Source organism: Rhincodon typus, chromosome 27 (genome assembly GCF_021869965.1).
Source record: "Rhincodon typus isolate 14 chromosome 27, sRhiTyp1.1, whole genome shotgun sequence".
Taxonomy (NCBI): domain Eukaryota; kingdom Metazoa; phylum Chordata; class Chondrichthyes; order Orectolobiformes; family Rhincodontidae; genus Rhincodon; species Rhincodon typus.
The window spans coordinates 1,958,122-1,977,769 of record NC_063358.1 but is presented as its reverse complement, the minus strand read 5'-3'; the positions used below and the strand labels follow the sequence as shown (position 1 = coordinate 1,977,769).

General features: G+C 41.5%; 1 protein-coding gene across 2 annotated transcripts in view; it reads right to left on the bottom strand.

Annotated features, from left to right (window-relative positions):
- Positions 1–6: 6 nt before the first annotated feature.
- LOC109931649 (myotubularin-related protein 9-like) overlaps positions 7–19,648 on the bottom strand; it is a 46,512-nt gene continuing 26,870 nt past the window's right edge. For both annotated transcript variants that reach the window (XM_020530906.2, XM_048613255.1), the window contains 5 exons: positions 16,171–16,332; positions 13,128–13,269; positions 11,879–12,099; positions 6,127–6,278; positions 7–1,446 (listed from right to left, as the gene is read on the bottom strand). In XM_020530906.2, coding sequence (XP_020386495.1) covers positions 1,301–1,446; positions 6,127–6,278; positions 11,879–12,099; positions 13,128–13,269; positions 16,171–16,332 — 823 coding nt within the window. In that variant the 3' untranslated portion in view covers positions 7–1,300. The remainder of the gene's footprint in view (positions 1,447–6,126; positions 6,279–11,878; positions 12,100–13,127; positions 13,270–16,170; positions 16,333–19,648) is intronic.

Genomic DNA, 19,648 nt, shown 5'->3' with positions numbered 1-19,648 from the left:
GGCCTGCTGTGTTCATCCAGCTCTACACCATGTTATCTCAGATTCTCCAGCATCTGCAGTTCCTACTATCTCTGCAGTAATATATCGATTACTCTATGTATGAAGAAGAATGTATTCAGTGTAATGTTATTAATTATGCTGTGAAACAAACTACACTTGTTACCATTCTACTCCCTGAAATATATTAACAACATATACAGCAAACTCTCTGCTTTCTTTAAATCAGTATCTTCTCGGTGTGTGAGGTTTTGGTTTGAATTGGGTGGACGAAGTTTAGGCACATGTCCATTGAACCAACCACACTAAATATTATTGCAGTACTTCTTTACCAACACTGGATGGCATAATGTTGACTCTTTAGATTCTGGAACTCTTTAAGGATCTTCAACTAAAATGCAACATTTGGTAAAATACAACAACATTGTTACTTACTGAGGCAGTAAACCAGGATTAAGGTTCATATCTTTTCTCTTGCTTTAAAAAAAAAACAGAGAGCCAAAGCTCCCAATCACCTACAACATACATTTCCACTCTTGATCATTGCTCTTGTTACAGAGGGAAATAGATGTTCGCATTATCTAGGTAGCTGTGTATTTGAAATATTATCCTGTAATCTGAACAAAGTCTCTTATTGAGCTTCTCTGCATAAACTGAAGCAATTTTGCTGATAATGTGTTAAAAACAAGAGAAATTGTCAATTCAAAAAAAAACTATGACCATGAATAACTTCAGGACAAAAGTATTTCAAAAATATAACAAAGTTGTTCAGTTATGTCGCTAACAATGCTATCCCTATATTTGAAAAATAGTATTCAGGAGAATGGTGTGGGCTGATTCAGTTCCAGAACAGGAGAGACTCTCCAGTCAGCTTGGCTGCTCATAACTCTGCCCTAATCAAGTACCTACTTCAGAATGGAAACAAGTAAATGTGCAAACATGACTAAATTACCAGTAGCTAAGGAGAGAGTGATCTGTAATAAGGAAAATATCTTATAAACTGCAAGGAGTTCCCAGCTGATTAATCATTTTCATATTGGCAGCACGAATAATAAAGTAAAAAATAAAGTTCTGAAACTTTTATTCAGCTACCATTGTGTTAATCAGGTTGGAAATTGCTTTCCCTCCTTCTCTCGTTTCAACTCAGTTCCCTTCGCTGATCTCTGCGGGTGAACGGTCTGAGTTAGAGTTGTGTCTTTTCTATATCCCTCCAGCTGGTTGTGATCTTGAAAGGATGAGGCTGAAAAGTTCTGAAAATCATTCAGATTGAGAGTAGCCTCTGAATGCTAAGTGCTGAAAGCTCCTAGAGTCCAGCAGGGTCTTCCTGTGGAGCAGACAGTTCTGTACTTGTTGGATGTGTTTTTCTCCTGCCGTATTCCATTATGTGATTAATCTGCTCCCAAGCCTCATTCTGATGCTCCGGTGATTGATTCCATCTCAGGAACAAACCTGAAACAAAACAAGATATCACTAAGGTGAGTATCGAACTGGACCAACTCCATGTTTAAACCAATTTGTTATCTTGTTCCAAAACCTCCCTTCTTTTCTGCTTTCTCCTTTTCTCACATTTACTCATTCTCTATCCACCTATTCCTGCTTCCATCAATTTCCTTTATATTCATGTTCCTTCCAACTACTCTTTCATAATTATTTTCCTCCATTCTATCTCCAATGTACACGACTTCATTATTCTAATTCATTCATCTTTCATGATCTTCTTTCCTTCTTCTTTCTCTTCATTTTCTCCTCTTCTTTGCAATGTGCTCCTGTAGCTCCTTCCTTTAGACTTTGGGATTTCTGCTTCATCCTATATAGGATAGCAGTTTACTCTGGATTCCTCATTAATCTTGGCAGCGTAAACACCAGCCTGAAGTGCCAACATGAATAAAGCAGCTTCATTGTTTGAGAGGAGCCCAATTATCCAATGCCAACAAGGCTGAAAATGTACAAGCTAATTTAAATTATCTTCCAACCACTATCAGGTTGTTTTCTGCTATTTTTCCATTGCATTGATAAAGTTATTGAAATATAAATGTATTTATTAATAGTATTTGTATTATTCCTAAACTTACTTGAAATAATCTTGACATGCTAACTTACTCTTTTAAACCTATTATCGGTGAATAAAACAATTCAAACCTTTATCCCTCTGAATTTTATTTTATTAATTTGTTCACTAATGCATAAACTAATAAGATTACAAATGAAAAGAGAAAATGCTGGAGAAATCCATTATCTCTGGAGAGAAAACAGAATTAACATTTTGGGTCTGATATGAGTTCTCCAGAACATTCTTCTATTGGGTCGTATTGGACTTGAAACATTAACTCCGTTTCTCTCTCCACAGATACTGCCAGACCTGCTGAGTTTCTCCAGCATTTTCTCTTTATTTTATATTTCCAGCATCTGCAGTATTTAGATTTGAACTAATAAGATTACAAAACTTTTGAGTTACAAAAGGAAAGATGTTTCAGTTTTTGAGAAATATTATCATCCAGTCAAGTTCTCCTTTTCAGGCTTGATAATGATCAACTGTGGTTTTTGTACTGATTCAGTTACAATTCCTTCACCTCTCATCAGCTTTCTTTCTATAACTTTACACAGTCAGCAGCACTAGACACTGTTTCAAAGGCTGCCAAGCATCTGGAACAAGAAATCTCATCTGAATTTGATTCGTATAACATTTTAGATCATTGTTTGCATCTAATCATTACAATGCTTCTTGTTCTCTATTCTTTGAAAAGAAACATTTCAGAAATTTCAATCTTCCATTTCTGTGCTATCTCAATTGTCTGCCTCATGTCAACATATCCTGCTTGAACCAGCTTTTGGCAAGTTCTTCAAAATTTATTTAAGTATTTTTCATCCAAAGATGTCTGTAGAGAGAGTGTTCAAAAATAATAAGCAACAAAATGCTTTTCCTTCAGTTTAGTTATTTTTCCACCAGTCTCTTAGTTTGTCATCTTTTCACACCAATAAATTTCACTGATTTCCTGCAGAGTTTATTCTTTAAAGTTCAATGAGGTCACTGCAGCTCCATTGTATCTTCTCTCCCCTCAGTTTTCGTCAATTATCTGCTAACCAGTAACATCTCCAGTTCCTTTCATTTCATGTCTGATGTTTTGTGCTGTCATAGTTTCATCAATCTGATTTAGAAGTTTTATCATGGTGTCTTTAACTTTCAAATTTTATTTTGCCCATTCGTTCTATTCACTGTTGAGTAGCATCTTCTGTCTTGTTGGCCTTTTGTCAATAGTGTAGCAGGAGAAATCCTCCAGCATGGATGCTATGGTCTGAATGGCCACCTTTTGCATCATAATGACTCTATGACTCTAAAGCATAATGAATGAGATGCCTCTGGGAACACAAAGCATTCTGTTCAATTGCTTCTAGTTGATGAGGCAATGTAAAAGTATGTGTACTTTGCTGGAATAACCATTTAATAGAGCGGGATACAGAAGTCTACATGTGCAAATTTAGCTTGTCCCACTCCTTCACCAGTTCCCCTGTGACAATGCAAATATTTTCTCTTTGGTATTTCATCCAATTTCCTCTTGAAAGTCCAGATTGAATCTGTCTCCACTACTCTCTCAAGCAGTGCATTCCAGGTTCAAGCCATTCACTCTATCCAAAAGCATCAACAGTCAAATACTATTAATTCCTTACATTTTGTCTGTACCTTAAACATCATCGAGGTGTTCTCCATCAGTTTTCACAGTGCGTTTGGAATGGAGTGCAGTCTGAAAGGATATCTGGTTATCTTATCAATTGGCCGATGGTGAGTTTTTTTTTGTCTCATTCAGATATTTAAAAATATGCTTATCCTTTACTCTCAAACTTACACTTTCTTCTATCTTTAGTTTCTAGCACCTTTCCTGAGCAGTCACTGCCATATTTATAGTGACAGGGTCTTGTAGAAGATATTTGTCTGCAACAGTTTCTGGATGAAGAATTAGTGCTGAGCACAGGCCCTAACCGGGGCTCCTGACTGACCAGATTCTACATGAACTGCCAGATCCCAAGAGTTCAAGCCTTTGCTTTGAATATTGGGCTGTTCGACTCTTCAGGTAGGACCCAAAGGTAAAGTTCTGGTGGGTGGGTGGAGGTTCTAAGGAGTTGGATAATAGTTTGGAGGGCAGCGGGGTCTGGTGAAGGTGCTACCTGACCAGCTGTGGACAATGTGTGGTAGCTTGGATGCGCAAAGCATCAAAATCAAGGATTCTAAATCTAAGTGGAACACCATTTAACTTATATTGTCACAGAATCAAGATGTATGCCTCCTCACCCAGCATTAGGCATTACTCTCCATTACAAAGAGGGAGAGAGAGAGGTGGGGGGAGGGGGGGAGTTGCATGTAGCTGGAGAGGTGCCACTCAACAACCACTGTGGGGCAGGACCAGGAGGGTATCCTCTAAGAAGGCACCCTGTCATTGGCATCACTCTCTAATCATCTGGTCAAGGAAGCTAACTGTCTCACACATAGCCCAACATGAAATCACAGAAATCAGGGCAAAATTGCTGGAGCAAAGAACGGATACAGAGCTGGTTGGTTGCTTGGCCTTGATTTGTAACTGAAACACGTACATTGCAGGATCAATCAAGATTTTAAAAAGTAGATTGTATAGGAAACTCAATGATAAGAGTGAATTTAATAATAGACAATTTTATGCATGATATATTGTGATAAACAGTCATTCAATTGGACAATCCCCCCTCTGTAATCACTGGACAAAGGTCATGTTTTTGTTCCAGTTTGTTGGTCAAAACAAAATACATCCTAAAAACTGCAAAACTTGGCATGTAGATAGGGTATGGCCCAAGGTAGAACTAATTGGCTTTTGATGAAGATATGGATCCAACTCCTGGAATTTTTAAAATAGTTATGACAACATCTACATTTTAAAATGTTGTGGATTATTAAACTCGGAATGTCTCAGCTGCTGGGTAGAATTTGTCACAGCCATCCAAATGTGATTTCTGAAGAAGGGTCCTGACCTGAAACGTCAACTTTCCTGCTCCTCTGATGCTGCCTGGCCTGCTGTGTTCCTCCAGCTCCATACTGTGTTATCTCTGACTCCAGCATCTGCAGTTCTTACTATCTCCAAATGTGAAGAGAATTTTCAGAGCAGGTTGTTGGACTAGATTAGGCTTGAAGCCCCTCCAGTGAGATGGAAGTTCTGAATAAAACAATTTCTTCTTTCAGCTTTGCAGTTTCAGAGACACAATAAGGCAGGGCAGAGCTGTACAACTGTGTTATCACTGCATTAAGGCAGCTTGCCAGAGGTATGTGCTCTCAGTGAGTGTCCTCTGCAATTGTGTTAACACAGTGACAGCATCCTGATGTATGGTCACTGCTCACACATTTCTATGTGGATTATATTTGTCAACAGTCCCCACATTTCTGGCCCTGGCCTAGTTGCTGTGCTGAGTTTCCAGGCTTGTTACAGAACTACAAATCTCTTCAATTCCCTGAGAATTTCAGCTCCCCTCAATAAAACCCAATGAGTTTACTTTGCAACATTTCAACTTTTGAATGACAATGAATTGAGCATTAGCCATCTCTGTTCCTCATGGGGAATGACAAGATCCAACTCCTCTCACAGTCTTCTAAACAACATTGTCAAAGGAGAGACTGAAAGATAAAAAGAAACAAAGCGAAAGGGAGATGGTGAAATGAAGAGAGACAGAGAAGGAGAAATAGAAAAGGAGAGAAAGATGGAACTTGTATTTGTAAACAACATTCAGATGGCTCAAAGTCGATGAAATAATTTGAAGGTCAGTCACGATTATTATATAGGAGACGCAGCAGCCAATATGCCTACAGCAAGCTAACACAAATAACCATGTGATAAAGACCAGTTGACCTGTTTCGGTGTAATGGTGGTAAGATACTGGCCACAATATTGGGGAGGAGTCCACAGTTCTCTAAAATAGTCTCCTATGCTGTTTTACCTGAACCTGAAAGGGAAAGCAGGTTCTGTTTAAAGCCTTGTCTAAAATATGGGTCAGGTCACACACTACCTGTTTGGTTTTTTTAGTGTCAACTGATCGATGGGTCAGGAGGGCCTGACACAAAGGGGAGCTGCTTCTTGGTTAGCAGTTTTCGCTAAAGACCCGAGTCCCATGTACCTTGCCAAAGCTGCAAGCTCTGTGGAGCTACGGAAGGCCAGATAGCGAAGTTGTTTCTTTCATACAGAGGATTAATGTATTGCTTTCGCTCACAAGGTCTGTTCATCCAACTCCAAATCGAAATAGTCTGTTCCTTCACATTCAGGGTAAACCTACAAACAAAAAGGAAAATATTCCAAAGATGAGTACTTCTGCCACCACTATTTTATATCTTCTGCTGACTGGTTTAATCTAATACAAGAGAGAGTTTTCTTCCAAATTACAAGTGAAGCAAGTTCGAAGAAGCAGGATCCAATAATTATAATAGGGCTGATTAATCCCACTCACCCACTTCACTGCAAAATCTGGTGATGATTAGCTTGGAAACCAAATCACAATCTATATTGAGGACCCAGTCGAATCTGCTAATTTATCTTTGCTCCTTATGTGATACTATGTTAAGTTTGATCATGGGTAATACTAATTATCACAAAGTAAATCTTCCTTTGTATACATCAACTCAAATTGAATTCCTTTCCAACCTTAAACCTATGCCTTGTAGTTTTGAACTCCCCAACCCTAGGTAAAATTCCTTTGCTATTCACCTTATTTACATCTCTATAAAGTCATGAGGGACAGCAAAGGTCTTTTCTCTAGGGTAGGGTAGTTCAAAACTAGAGGGCATAGGTTTAAGGTGAGAGGAGAAAGATTAATAAGGGAAAGGAGAGGCAACTTTTTCACACAAAGGGTGTTTAATGTGTGGAATGAACTGCCAGAGGAAATGGTAGATGCAAGTACAGATACAACAATTAAAAAACATTTAGATAGGTACATAAAAAGGAAAAAATTAGACGGATGTGGGCCAAATGCAGACAACTGGAACTAGTTTGGTTTGGGAAAGCTGGTCAGCCTGGATAATTGGAAGGAATGGTCTGTTTCCATGCTGTATGACTCTATGACTCTCCGTGACAACCCCCATCCTTGTGTTAACCACAGTGATCTTTCTGAAAGACAGGGAAGACTAAAGAGATTTGTACATTGATGGTGAGGCTCTGTGACAGGGGTATTCTGACACAGGCCTCAAATCTTTAAGTATCTTTCTCACTTCTGACATGGAGCTAATGAAAGTATCAGTCTTCTATACCTTTGATTATTAATCTTGAGATTTAGGAAATGTCATCTCTGGAAGGTCAGTTGCAGTATAGGACCCGATATCACTGATTCATGTCACCACATACTCCACTAGTTCCACATGTTTATACACACTGAGCCTTTAACATTTCCTTCTGCCCACTAGTTTGGTGAATAACTGACAAAAATCCATTGTTTAGGTGATTCCTTTTGGCCAAATCCAGCCTCTGGAATTCTCCTAACTTGTCCAGATGAATATTGTCAGCAGTGTGAATCAGGAGCACAATGTTCAGATATAAGTGTGTTAGAATTTGTGAAACAGACATAGTGAAGTCTGCTCTGTGTAACATCCTTGCCAAATAAAACAGAAGCACAGCTACATTAAAGGCCTGATTGAAACTGCAATGATCTCTTGCTGCTACAACCTCAGCTACAGCTCTCTACAAACCATGTTTTCAGAACTAGAACATTTTGAAATGTGCTGGATCTCCCAGGGGGCAGCAACTTGCTTTGAAGATGTGACCATTTCCTCTTTCATTCTTAAAATGGTGAAGTCTAAATAATATGCTCAGTCAAAGCGAAAGAATCAAAATCTGAGTGACACTTTGGGAGGTAATTTCCACTGATTTGTTTCTGAACAACTGGAGGAGAGACTTCCTCCACCAGAATGTGAAGGTGTTAATAATGACTTCTCCCACCAGAAAACCAGCTCATTTCAAAAGCAAAAGACTTTCATTATACGCAATTATCCACTGTAATGGATAGTGGAAGCTAACATATAATTGGGAGTTCCCAAATCTTCTCCCATGTGCTGTTTAAATAAACCCCATAAATCTTACTTTAGTTTGAAGTTAAACATTTTCTTTCTCTCTGGCAGGGTCACATTAATCACTGAATTTAAAACTCCCAATACAATGGTTATTTGTGAACGCAGTTGGAGGAGGAACAGCCAATGCATTACACAAGAATCAGAATCAGAAACAAAAGTTTTTGGTGTTCTTGCCTCTTCCTTCCATCGAGATGTTTCCTTTAAAGCTAGCCTTCAACCTGGCTAAATTGTAGCTCTGGAACTTGCAATGCTTACACAATAAGTACAACATTAAAAGAAAACCTGAGTATGGAAAACAAAAGTCTGCATTCACCCCGTCGTTGGGACAAGCGGTGTATAACTGCACATGACTGCATATTGCCTAATTGGTGCACTTCCCTAGGAGGAAGTTCCTCAGCCTGCACACTGTACATAAATCTGAAACCCTAATGCTGTTAACTGTTAGATTGTACTAAGAACCAAAGGCAAATTCTGATCCCTTTTGTTATTAAAAACCATACCCAGCCCCTCACTCACTGGATTTTGCAAACCTTCTGGTTAGAATGCCTTAACTTCTGCGGAAATTGCTTCTTTTTGATGGTTGGCCAGTTTATACCCAAGTTAAGGAAATAATTTGTTGCACGTAATTAGGATTTCACAAATCTGAGTTCCATGTTAGTGGGATTTACTTGAAATTACAGCTTTTTCCTGAACCTAAAGAGGAAGTGGAATTGAAATACACAACTTAATGTTCAGTGTCTGTTGGACCTTCATGTCACTGCTAATTCAATAATAGGATTGCACGAGTAGTTAGTTCCACGTTAGGTAGCTGGGACATGGTGGGGTTGGCAGTCAGGGATGATCTTCCTCAGAGTTCAGTGAGTTCCAGGCTATTTAACTTGGGATGTTATCTGAATAATTCAGCATCATTTCCCATCCCACCTGACAGGGAGGAAGGACCTCAGAGTTGATGCTAAAGAGCCTCACATAGCACGAGAAACTTATTCACACCATGAGGCTCAGACCAGGCAGAGAGTTTGAATGAAAAACTGGTAACTGGCAGCAAAGAGGGAAGGCTCTGAACAAGAAGGGCCAGGGATTCATTGCAAAGATCAGGGGAGCAATCATATTCCTCCTGGCCCTACAAACTGTCCATTAGAAAGTGAAATGTTGCTTGTTGCTGCAACGTGTTTGGTCTCCCCCGAGAATTTTTTGTGGTTCAATGTCATATGGATCTCAAGATTGCTTAATTTAAAATGAAACAACTACACAGTCTTGTCACTGAAGTATGATTTTTCTGGGTAGTGGAACAGTCTAACTCATCCTTGAGTAAATGCAATGATCCAGTCTCACTGCTGTATGGAGAGAAGAATTCCACAGATTAACGAGCTTCTGGGAGAAAAATCAAATTCTAATCATCTCAGTCTTGGGAGACTCCTAACATTTAAACAGTGTCCCCTTGATCTACACTCACCCACTTCTCAACATCCAACCTGTCAAGTCCTGTCAGGGTCTTATTTGCTTCAACAAGATCATCTCTCATTCTTCTAAGCTGCAATGGACTCATTCAACTTTTCCTCATGTGCTAGCCCCTTCATCCCAGGCATTAGTCAAGTGAACCGCCTCTGAACTACATCCTAATGGATTTAAATCCTTTCTTATAGCCAAGGAGACAAAACTGTACCTTGTCCTCTGAAGGTGGTCATACCAAGGGCCTGTAGCAACATGTCCCTATTTTTATACTTAATAACCTTTCAGTAAACATCAACACTCCACTTGCCTTTCAATCACTTGCTGCATCTGTATACTGACTTCTTTTCATTCATGTACTAGGACAAAAAGATCCCTCTGCACCTCAGAGTTCTGCAATCTTTCTCTATTTTCTATTCTTACAGATAAATTGGGAAGTTCACATTTTTCCACATTATATGTCACCTGCCAAAATCTAACCAACCGCTGAATCTATCCAAATCCCTTTGTAGATTCTTCATGTCCTCTTGATAACTTACTTTCTCACCTATCCCTGTCTTACCAGCCAATGTAGCTTTCATACATAATAAAAACAGAAAGTGCTGGAGAAACTCAGCAGGTCTGGCAGCATCTGTGAAGAGAAAAACAGAGTTAATGTTTCAAGTCTGATATGACTCTTCTTCAGAACACAGCTCTTATACATTTGGTCACTTGATCCATGTCATTTGTAATGATTCTGAGTAATCGTGACTCCAGCACTAATCCCTGTCGCACTCCACTAGTTACATCTTGCCAACCTGAAAATGAATTATTTATCCCTACTCTCTGATTGCTGTTAGCTAACTAATCCTCTAGATGTTGTCACTGATGTTGGACTTGAACACTAAACCTTCTGATTAATAGGCCAGGCTGCTACCCACCATACAATGGGTAACACCTCTGCTTTTAATTCGTCGACCTCAGAGTTATGGGTCCAGAATGCTCCCGCTAATCTTCAACTGCTACACTGTGAGCTGTTATTTTGCAGTAACGTTTGATGGAGCACATTATCAAATGCTTTTGAAAACCCAAACACACAATTTCTACAGGCTTTATCCTAACTGTTACTGCCTCAAAGAACTCTAATAAATTAGCTAAACATAATTTCCCTTTCACAAAAGTATGTCAACTCTGCCTTATGAATTTCTAAGTGTCCTTCCATGACCTCCTTAATCATGGATTGTAGCATTTTGTATATAATAGACATGAGGCAAATTGCCTATTGTTTGCTGCTTTCTGGTTCTTTCTTTTCTTGAGTAGAGGGGTACATTTGCAATGCACCATTCTGCTGGGGCTTTCCCAACAAGTCTCGAGAATTTTGGAACATGACAACTGATGTATTTCATATCTCCCATCTTCACCATCATTTGAAATCAGATATAAAGGGAACTCTCACCACTGTGAAGCAGGGGCAGGTTTCTGAGAATTTCCCCAAGCATCTGGGATACAAATGAGACATCAGGAGACAAAATGCAGAGAGGATGACCGCTTCACAGGACACATATGTTCTGCAAAGACCCTGAGCTTCCAACTGTCTGCCACTTCGACACATCATCATGTTCCCTGACCAATATCTCTGTCTCTGGCTTGCTGCAGTGTTCCAGCGAAGCTCAGCACAAGCTGGAAGAACAGCACCTCATTTTCCACTTGGGGACCCTGCAGCCCTCTGGACTCAATATCGAGTTCAATCATTTTAGGGCCTGAGCACCTTTTCACATGTCCTTATTCCCAAACCCCACATTCCAAGCGTTGTCATCACATGGGCTTCTACCACAAACAATCCGTTGTCAGCCACTAAAGGTCCCCATGAGCAGCTATTCATTCTCCAAGGCTGACCTTTACCCACTTCTTTTTCTGCCCAATTGTTTCTCTCTCCCTCTCAGCTCCATTTTTACCTATTGTTCATTCCTTCCCTCTCCCCGCACCTTCTCCAGCATATATACCAAGCTTTTCCTAGCTTCCATCACTTCTGAAGAAGGGTCACTGGACCTGAAATGCTAACTCTGGTTTCTCTCCACAGATACTGCCAGACTTGCTGAGTTTCTCCAGCAATTTCTGTTTTTCTTTTCAGAGTTCCAGCAGTTTTCTGTTTTTCTAAGTGGATTATATTTAGCTATCTATTGTTGGGTAATATTTATTTGATTCAATATTTTGATTCTCAAAATATTTAGAAGTTTAGAAACATTTAATGAAATTTGACCTACAGAAACTAAGCCCTGATAGAATAATTACACAGACTGTTACTGTAAAGAACTCAGCGATGATTCACTGACAATGACCTTCACATTAGGTAGAGTTTGGTAAAATGATTTCCTTGTACATTACCGTTCCTTTTCATTATTACACAGGAATGTCCCAAAGCAGGATGCATAGGCATGTTCAAACAATGTGATCAGGAAGTGCTCATTAAACTGAAACGAGCAAGGGAATTGGATGCTCATCTGCCAGCAGCAATCCAGGAAGATGAGGAAGACAGGTGCTTCTTGTTTCAGCTTCGCATGTGAATAAGCTGAACTGGCACAACGGTGTTGGAAAGGATGCCCTGCCTGAAGAAGAAGAAGAAAATAAAAATGTGACTGAACACTTCAGGTCGAGCAATGCCAACCATTCACCTTTGTAAAGGTATCAGTAATGGAATAGAGGCAACCTCAGGATCAGTAGTATTAATATTGTTTTTTGAGGTGGCTTCTTCATTTTATGAACCTCAATAATAAGTGCTGGGGAAATTCAACCATGTGAGGTCTCACAGGTAAGCCTTATACTGTTCCCCTGCAATGCGCACAAACAAACAGACCTTCCAGCAAGAATGACTGGATAGCATTCTGGATCTGAGATCCAGGAATCATATAAAATCATAAACTCCTCCAGCACACAACAAGCCCATTCAGCCCACCATCTCTAAGCTTGATCTTTCAAAGAGCAATGTAGTTAATTCCACGAGCTGGTTTTCTCCCACTCCTGGCACAGTGATGTTGTGTGAATTGTTCACGGCGCTGACTAAGTGCAGCTCGATGGCAGACCCCCTCCTGAGCCTGTATCCTGACAGCAAAGCCATGGGGCTGTCTCTTTCCGCTGCTAAAGTTAGATGTGAGCTACAAATTTCTAGATTCCAGAGACAGGTACAGACCAATGGTTAAATACTTCGTGGAGTAATAGTCTGCTGATGAACTGGAGAGTGAGGCAGTATTACTTGTAGATAGCAGAGGGAAGGGTGAAAACTAAGTTCCTGTTGTTATAACAAAGCTGTGGGGCTGAATATTCTGGAGTGTGATATTAGAACCTTTACAGACCGGAATGTTCATGCACACTTCATCTTGAAGACATTAAATGGCGGGGTCACGTTCCTGAGAGGGTGCACTGTACATGGTCCGTGCAAACTGTGCACCAGGAGGAAAACTGATCTTTTCTTAACCATCCAGAGATAGTAAGAACTGCCAGTGCTGGAGTCAGAGATAACACAGTGTGGAGCCCTGACCCAAAACATCAGCTTTCCTGTTCCTCTGATACTGTGTTCCTCCAACTCCACACTCTGTTATCTCTTTTCTTAATCATACTTACTTCTGATTTTACATACCTGTAACCACTCCCTCTCGATAACTGCTTGGAAGCCATCAATGGTTCGACAGTCTGGATCCAGGATGATTTGTGCCAGCGATGTGAGCTGGAGGGTTGAGTCTCTACCCTCAGAGTCATGGATCAGGACAGACGCTCCTTCCCTGTGACAGCAAAGTGACATCATCAGTCTCAAATCGACTCCAATAGCCAGTGACATGCTTTCTCAGGTTTAGTTGTAATTCTTTATAATTAACTTTAACCTAACTTAATTTCAGTTTGACAGAATCACAGTCTTTGTTAAAATCTATTTACTTTGTCCAAACAAGAAAATAAACAATATTAAATAAAATTAATATTCTGAAGTTCTTTGTGGTCAATGTTGAATTGCTGCTAATCCTGAAGTATTGAGATTCTCCAGGTAATGTTCCGAATACTCCTTTAAAGCTTGAGAAAACCATGGCAACAGTCTGCTGGCCAACACTACATCAGAACTTCTGCGACATTAGTGATCTATTTGACCGCCCCCCTCACCCCACTCTGAACTTCCAATGAAACATCTTCTCCATTTCTGACATTGCCTATTTCCACCTTCGTAATTTCACCCAACTCTACTGTGACCTCAGCTTCTCTGCTGCTGGAATCCTCAATCATAGCCATACAGTCACAGAGATCTTCAGCACAGAAAAAGACCCTTTGGCCCATCACATCAATGTTGGTCAAAAAAACTACCTAACTATTCTCATCCCATTTTCCAAAGCCCATAGCCTTGTATTTCTTGGCATCACAGGTGCACATCTAAATACTTCTTAGATGTAATGAGGGCTTCAGCCTCTCCCACCCTTACAGGCAGGGAGTTCCAGATTCCCACCACCCTCTGGGTGAAAATGTTTTTCCTATCACCTTCTCTGAACCTGCTGCCCCTTACCTTAAATCTATTCCCCACCTCCCCCCCCTTCCCAACCCCCCCCCCCCCCCTCCCCCCCCCCCCCCCCCCGCCACCACAGTCACTGACCCCTCCACCAAGGAGAAAGGTTGCTTCCCAAACACCCTGCCCCTCAGAATTTTGGACATCTCAATCATGTCCCCTCCTAATCTCCTCTGCTCCAAGACTGATTGTGCTAGGAATTACAAAGGCAACCAATTTAGGATTGTCAGTCAAGCTTTCAGAGTGTCTCACTTTTGCATTCTAGAAGCTACACAGGGCCCTGCCCTATGCAACCAGAGTGAACATGTCTATGCATTGCACATTTTTCAACTAAATCAAAGTTTGGAAAAAAATCATTTGTTGGTAAATTTCCCATTACACCAATCAGGGTTGACTTACAAACCTCAGTATCATGTAGTTATGGTGCAGAAAGAGGCCATTTGGCTCATTGTGTCTGCACCAGCTCTCCAAACAAGATTCATCTTAATGCCTTTCTCCTGCTAACCAATCTGCACCCTGTTTCGTATGCAATATAAATTGTTGTTCCCTTCGGGATTTGATATCCTTATGATTCTATCCTGATGAGTACAAGCTGAAAAAGTTTGAGAACATTCCTCCTTTTCCCAGAAATACTCAGGTTATGTGTTTGTGTAATCAGCCACATTCATTGACTTTCATGGTATGATAGCCGAGCCTTACAGAGGATCTTAATTTAGAAAATAATTTTGAAATCTTTTGAATGGTTTGGGAAAAGAAAAGGGAAGTGTGCAGTTAAACATCAATCCCACAGTAATTCTAATAGTCAGCTGCTTAATATAAAAAAGCACAATTACAATGGCCCAGTATTACAAACAGGAATCCATAAAACTACCATAAGAGCTCCCTAATTTCTTTTGAATTAGCCAATCTATGTTTCAGTCGCAGTTAGATCACTGTGGCTGGCCTCGGTGTTTAGCCAGAATGCTTTTTCTGATTTCTAATGGGTGATCACCCTGGGAAGTGTGTTTAGGTGAACATCAGACAACAGCAAGATTGAGGTGCGTTGCTCTGTCCCACTGATTCTGATCATCTGTCCTCACACGGGAGAAAATGGCGTGTACCAAGGATTTTGCTGGTTCCTGTGGAATAGGTTTGAGCAAGTCTAAATCGTAAAGTAACCGTAGTCCCATCAGATAGTAAGAACTGCCGATGCTGGAGTCAGAGATAACACTGTGTGGAGCTGCAGGAACACAGCAGGCCAGGCAGCATCAGAGGTGCAGGAAAGCTGACGTTTCGGGTCAGGGCCCTTCTTCAGAAATGGGGGAGGGGGAAGGGAATTAGGAAATAAATGGAGAGAAGATGGACGGGGGGGGAGGGGGGAATGGGTCAGGGAGGGGGTGGGGGGGTGGATAGGTGGGAGAGAAGATGGACAGGTTGTGTCACAACAATGCCACCTGGAAACTGGAGGAGCAGCACCTCATATTCCGCCTTGGGAGCCTACAACCCAATGGTCTCAATGTGGACTTTACTAGCTTCAAAATCTCCCCACCCCCAGCCTCATCCCACATCCAACCCTCCCTCTCATCCCTGCCTCCTTGACCTGTCACAACCTGTCCATCTTCTCTCCCACCTATCCGCCCCACCCTTCCCACTGACCAAACCCCACCACTGCCTACCTGCACTCACCTATCACCATCCCTCCTACCTTCCCCAGCCTCACCCCTCCTCTCTATTTATTTCAGAGCTCCCTTCCCCCTCCCCCATCTCTGCAGAAGGGTCCCGACCCGAAATGTCAGCTTTCCTGCTCCGTTCCTCCAGCTCCACACTGTGTTATCTCATAGACCCTTCAGGCTGCTCCCTCATTAGCAAGAGACAACGGGTGGTGAGTTTAAGCTGAGTGTCATTACACCTCAGGCAAGGGCGCGGTAGAGAAGGTGGGACCTGTATCATGGTAATCTCAGCTGCTCACAGGAATTGAACCCATGCTATTGGCATCACTTGGTATTACATTCCAGCTAACTGAGCTAACAGAACACCCCCACTCGCCACCCCAGCAAGAGGGAACTCCAAGGGCAGCAAGAGGTTTGGGGAATATAATGTCCTAACCATAAAAGATTACTATTGTTAGAAAATGATGCTTAAAGTTCAAGTCCGTTACCTGTCGACACACTGTGCAGCCATACAAGCGTTGGTCAATAAAGTTTTAACATGGCCCAGCCATTTGGAAGCCTCCAGTTTACTGAGCCACCTGTCAATGCTATTGGATTGGTCATTACAAGCATCAACCAATTTAATCAGGCTTTCCTGGAGAACTCTTCCCCTGTAATAAAAGAAAATGCAGTGAAACTGATTAGAAAAAGCTCAGCTTTGCAGACAGTACTCCAGCATTGGATAGCAGATACTATGCTGCACTTTTTAATTATGATGACAGCTCTATAAGACAGAGCTACAGGAATTACATCCTAAAAACTCACCAATGTCTTTGCACATGCATTAACTCAGCATCAAAGGAAGGTGAATTCTGAGGTGGAGGTGCATCAAAATGTGCAGACTTCAAGCCATCTGCTTGACATGGGGATTTCTCCCAGCATCCAATGCATGTCAGCCTCATACTGTAGGCTAATGTGTAGACCTGTGTTTTTTTTCCCTTTATGGGATGAGGGTCGCGCTGGCTGGGCAGCATTTATTACCCATCCCTAATTGCCCAGAGGGCAGTTAAGAGTCAACCACATTGCTGTGGGTCTGGAATCACATGTAGGCCAGACCAGGTAAGGATGGCAGTTTCCTTCCCTAAAGGAACCAGATGGATTTTTCCCTACAATTGGCAATGGTTTTATGGTCATCATCAGACTCTTAATTCCAGATATTTATTGAATTCAAATTTTAACCATCTGCCATGGCGGGATTCATCCCCAGAATGTTATCTGGGTCTCTGGATTAACAGACCAGTGATAATACCACTAGGCTATCGCCTCCCCTGCAATGTGGCACATTCCTTATTGCACATCTGATTCTTCACAAAACCAGAATACAAAAAGAAATTAGCTTACTAATGGTTAAATAATGTTCAAATTTTATGCTCATTTCTAACTAAACATTCTGATGCACTGACTTTTACATAAGGCAAGCCTACAATCAGTAAACTCATCCTAAAATCTTAAACTACCATACAGTGTGAAAGGGGGATTTAGATGTGAGTTCATTGGGACACAGTGGAAGAAAAATAACTGATTTCCAAAGCCATAGGTTAAAGCTGACTGGAAAATCATCCACAGTTTGAGGTTGAAGTATCGTTGGGCTCAAAACGTTAGCTCTGTTTTCTCTCCACAGATGCTACCAGACCTGCTGAGTTTCTCCAGCAATTTTGTTTTCAGATTTCCAGCATTAGCAGTTCTTTGTCTTATTGAAGTTGAATACATCAGGGTTTATTAACTATGCAATACACAACTCAGCAATTTCAGCACTGAAATGTTTGATGTTTATTTGCCTTCTTTTGTAGAACTTTGTAATGATTACATTCAGGAATATTCTCTGAGGTTTGTTCGTTTTCAAACACTGCCCCCCCTCCCCCACCCCCGCCATTGCGTGTAACAAAGTGGTTGTCCTGGAGAGATGTGAGTAATTATAAATGGGGTAGATATCTAGCTCTCCAAAACCTTTCCTTCCGTCTTTAGCTGAGCAGTAGTGGCAAAGACTATGGATCATACACAGACTCAACACAATTCATCACGTTAGAAAACTTGGTGTTTGTTTCTGCATTTGCAATGAGCACAAAATAATTGCACAGATGATTGTTTGCTCCTGTATTCTTCATGAACGGTTCCTATCACTTGCACCATTTTCGGGAAATTAGTTCCGATTGGCAGCAATTGCATTTAGTCTCGGAACGCTCTTCCTGGCAGTGAGACATGAAAAGTTTGCTTCCCTGATGACACAACAAATTCAAGTTCTGGCACATGACAGCTTCTTATCAGGCAGGTCTGAATGATTCACTAATGGAGCAGTGTTCCAGCTGCCAAGAACTGAATGGATCCTATTACAAAGAGCAAGGCAGATGTTCTTTGTTCTGTAGAAACACTAAACTCTCATCACCTGCTAACGTTGTTTCAATGGGTCACACCCTTGCGCCTGAGTCAGACGGTTATAGGTTCAAATCCCTCTCTGAGCCTTGAGTATAAACTTCAGACAGACACTTCAGAGCAGCAGCACTCACTCGATTCTCTTTCTGGGGAAGGGGAAACCCAGTTTCACCAGGAGTTGGAAGGATTTCCTGGCTATTAGCAGCCTGTTGAACAAACTCTCCCTCCGTGGCCAGTAAGTCAAGTGGGACAGGCCCACTGCATCACAAGATCTCTTTGTGCAGAACTGCAGGAGTTTACCTCTCTTTTAGGCAGTCCCTCATGACAAAGGATAACTTTACTGCCCCCTTCACTGTCCTGAGGTGACTCACCTGCTGGAAATGGAGTGGGTGATGTTTGCAGGGGGGACTGTGTGGGATGTTCCTCCCACTCTCTGTGTCTGGTCCCCATTTGGGTGTCTCAGAGAGATCCAAAATGATTGCTAGCTTTGTGGATGCTGCTTTGCTGGTTTGGGACGGTCTTGAACAAGAGATTCCCAGAAGACAATGGGGTTGTCGCATTTTTTTCAGAGAGAATTTGGGGCCATCCTTGAAATGTTTCCTCTGCCCTCCAGGTAACCAGTTGTTGCAATGGAGCTCAGAGTAAGGAGATCATATTGGAGTCCTGTGTCAGGCATCCAGAGGATGTGGTCTGTCTAATGTAGCTGATTGACAGTAACTCAGTGCCTCAAGCCTGAGAGATGACACTGATGTAAGAGTGCCTATCCTGACAGTGGATTTGTAGGATTCTGCGGAGGTATTGCTGGTAATATTTCCCTCGAGATTTCAAGTAACTGCTGTTTGTCGATCTATATTCATCCAGAAGGCTGATAACTCTGCTGCTCTGTGGTCCATGACTTGGTATCAGTTTTATCATCAGACACTTTGTTCCTCAGTGACATATAGTTCAAATTTAAAGATTTTGAAACACACCGTAAAAATATAATCCCATTAATCCCAAAAGCATCTCTTTACAGCACTGACACCAGAGAGGATTCCCTTCTCTATCCCCCCAAACAGCTTCATTTATCTGTGGCTTCAATTTCTACTTTCCAGAATCTAAGAACCATTTCCTCAAGCCTTCATACAACAAGCTTAAATCTTTTCAGCTTCAAATCATTCCTTCAGTGCTTTAACTAAGCACTTCTGGTCTGAAACTTCAACTAAACTCCTTACACTGAGCTAACTTATTTTTAACAATTCTAAATTATCTTCTCCCCTTCTCAGGAGCAACTGCTGTACAGAGCCAGTTTCAGTTCAGGACCCTGCAGAACTGCCCAAACTGAAACCAGAAAGATCCAGCAGGGAGGCACAAACATGTTCCTGTGAGTCTGTCCAACCTGCCTTCCACTTCAATTAACACTATTGAGCAGCCTCTCAGTGGATATGTTCTCAGGTCACCCAACCACCTCCCACTGCAGAAGCCAGCACTGGAGCCAGAGCCAGAGCAGGGCTGAGGCAGGAACCTAACCCTATCACAACCAGAGCTGGAGTTGGGGCTGGAGTGGGGCTGAGGCAG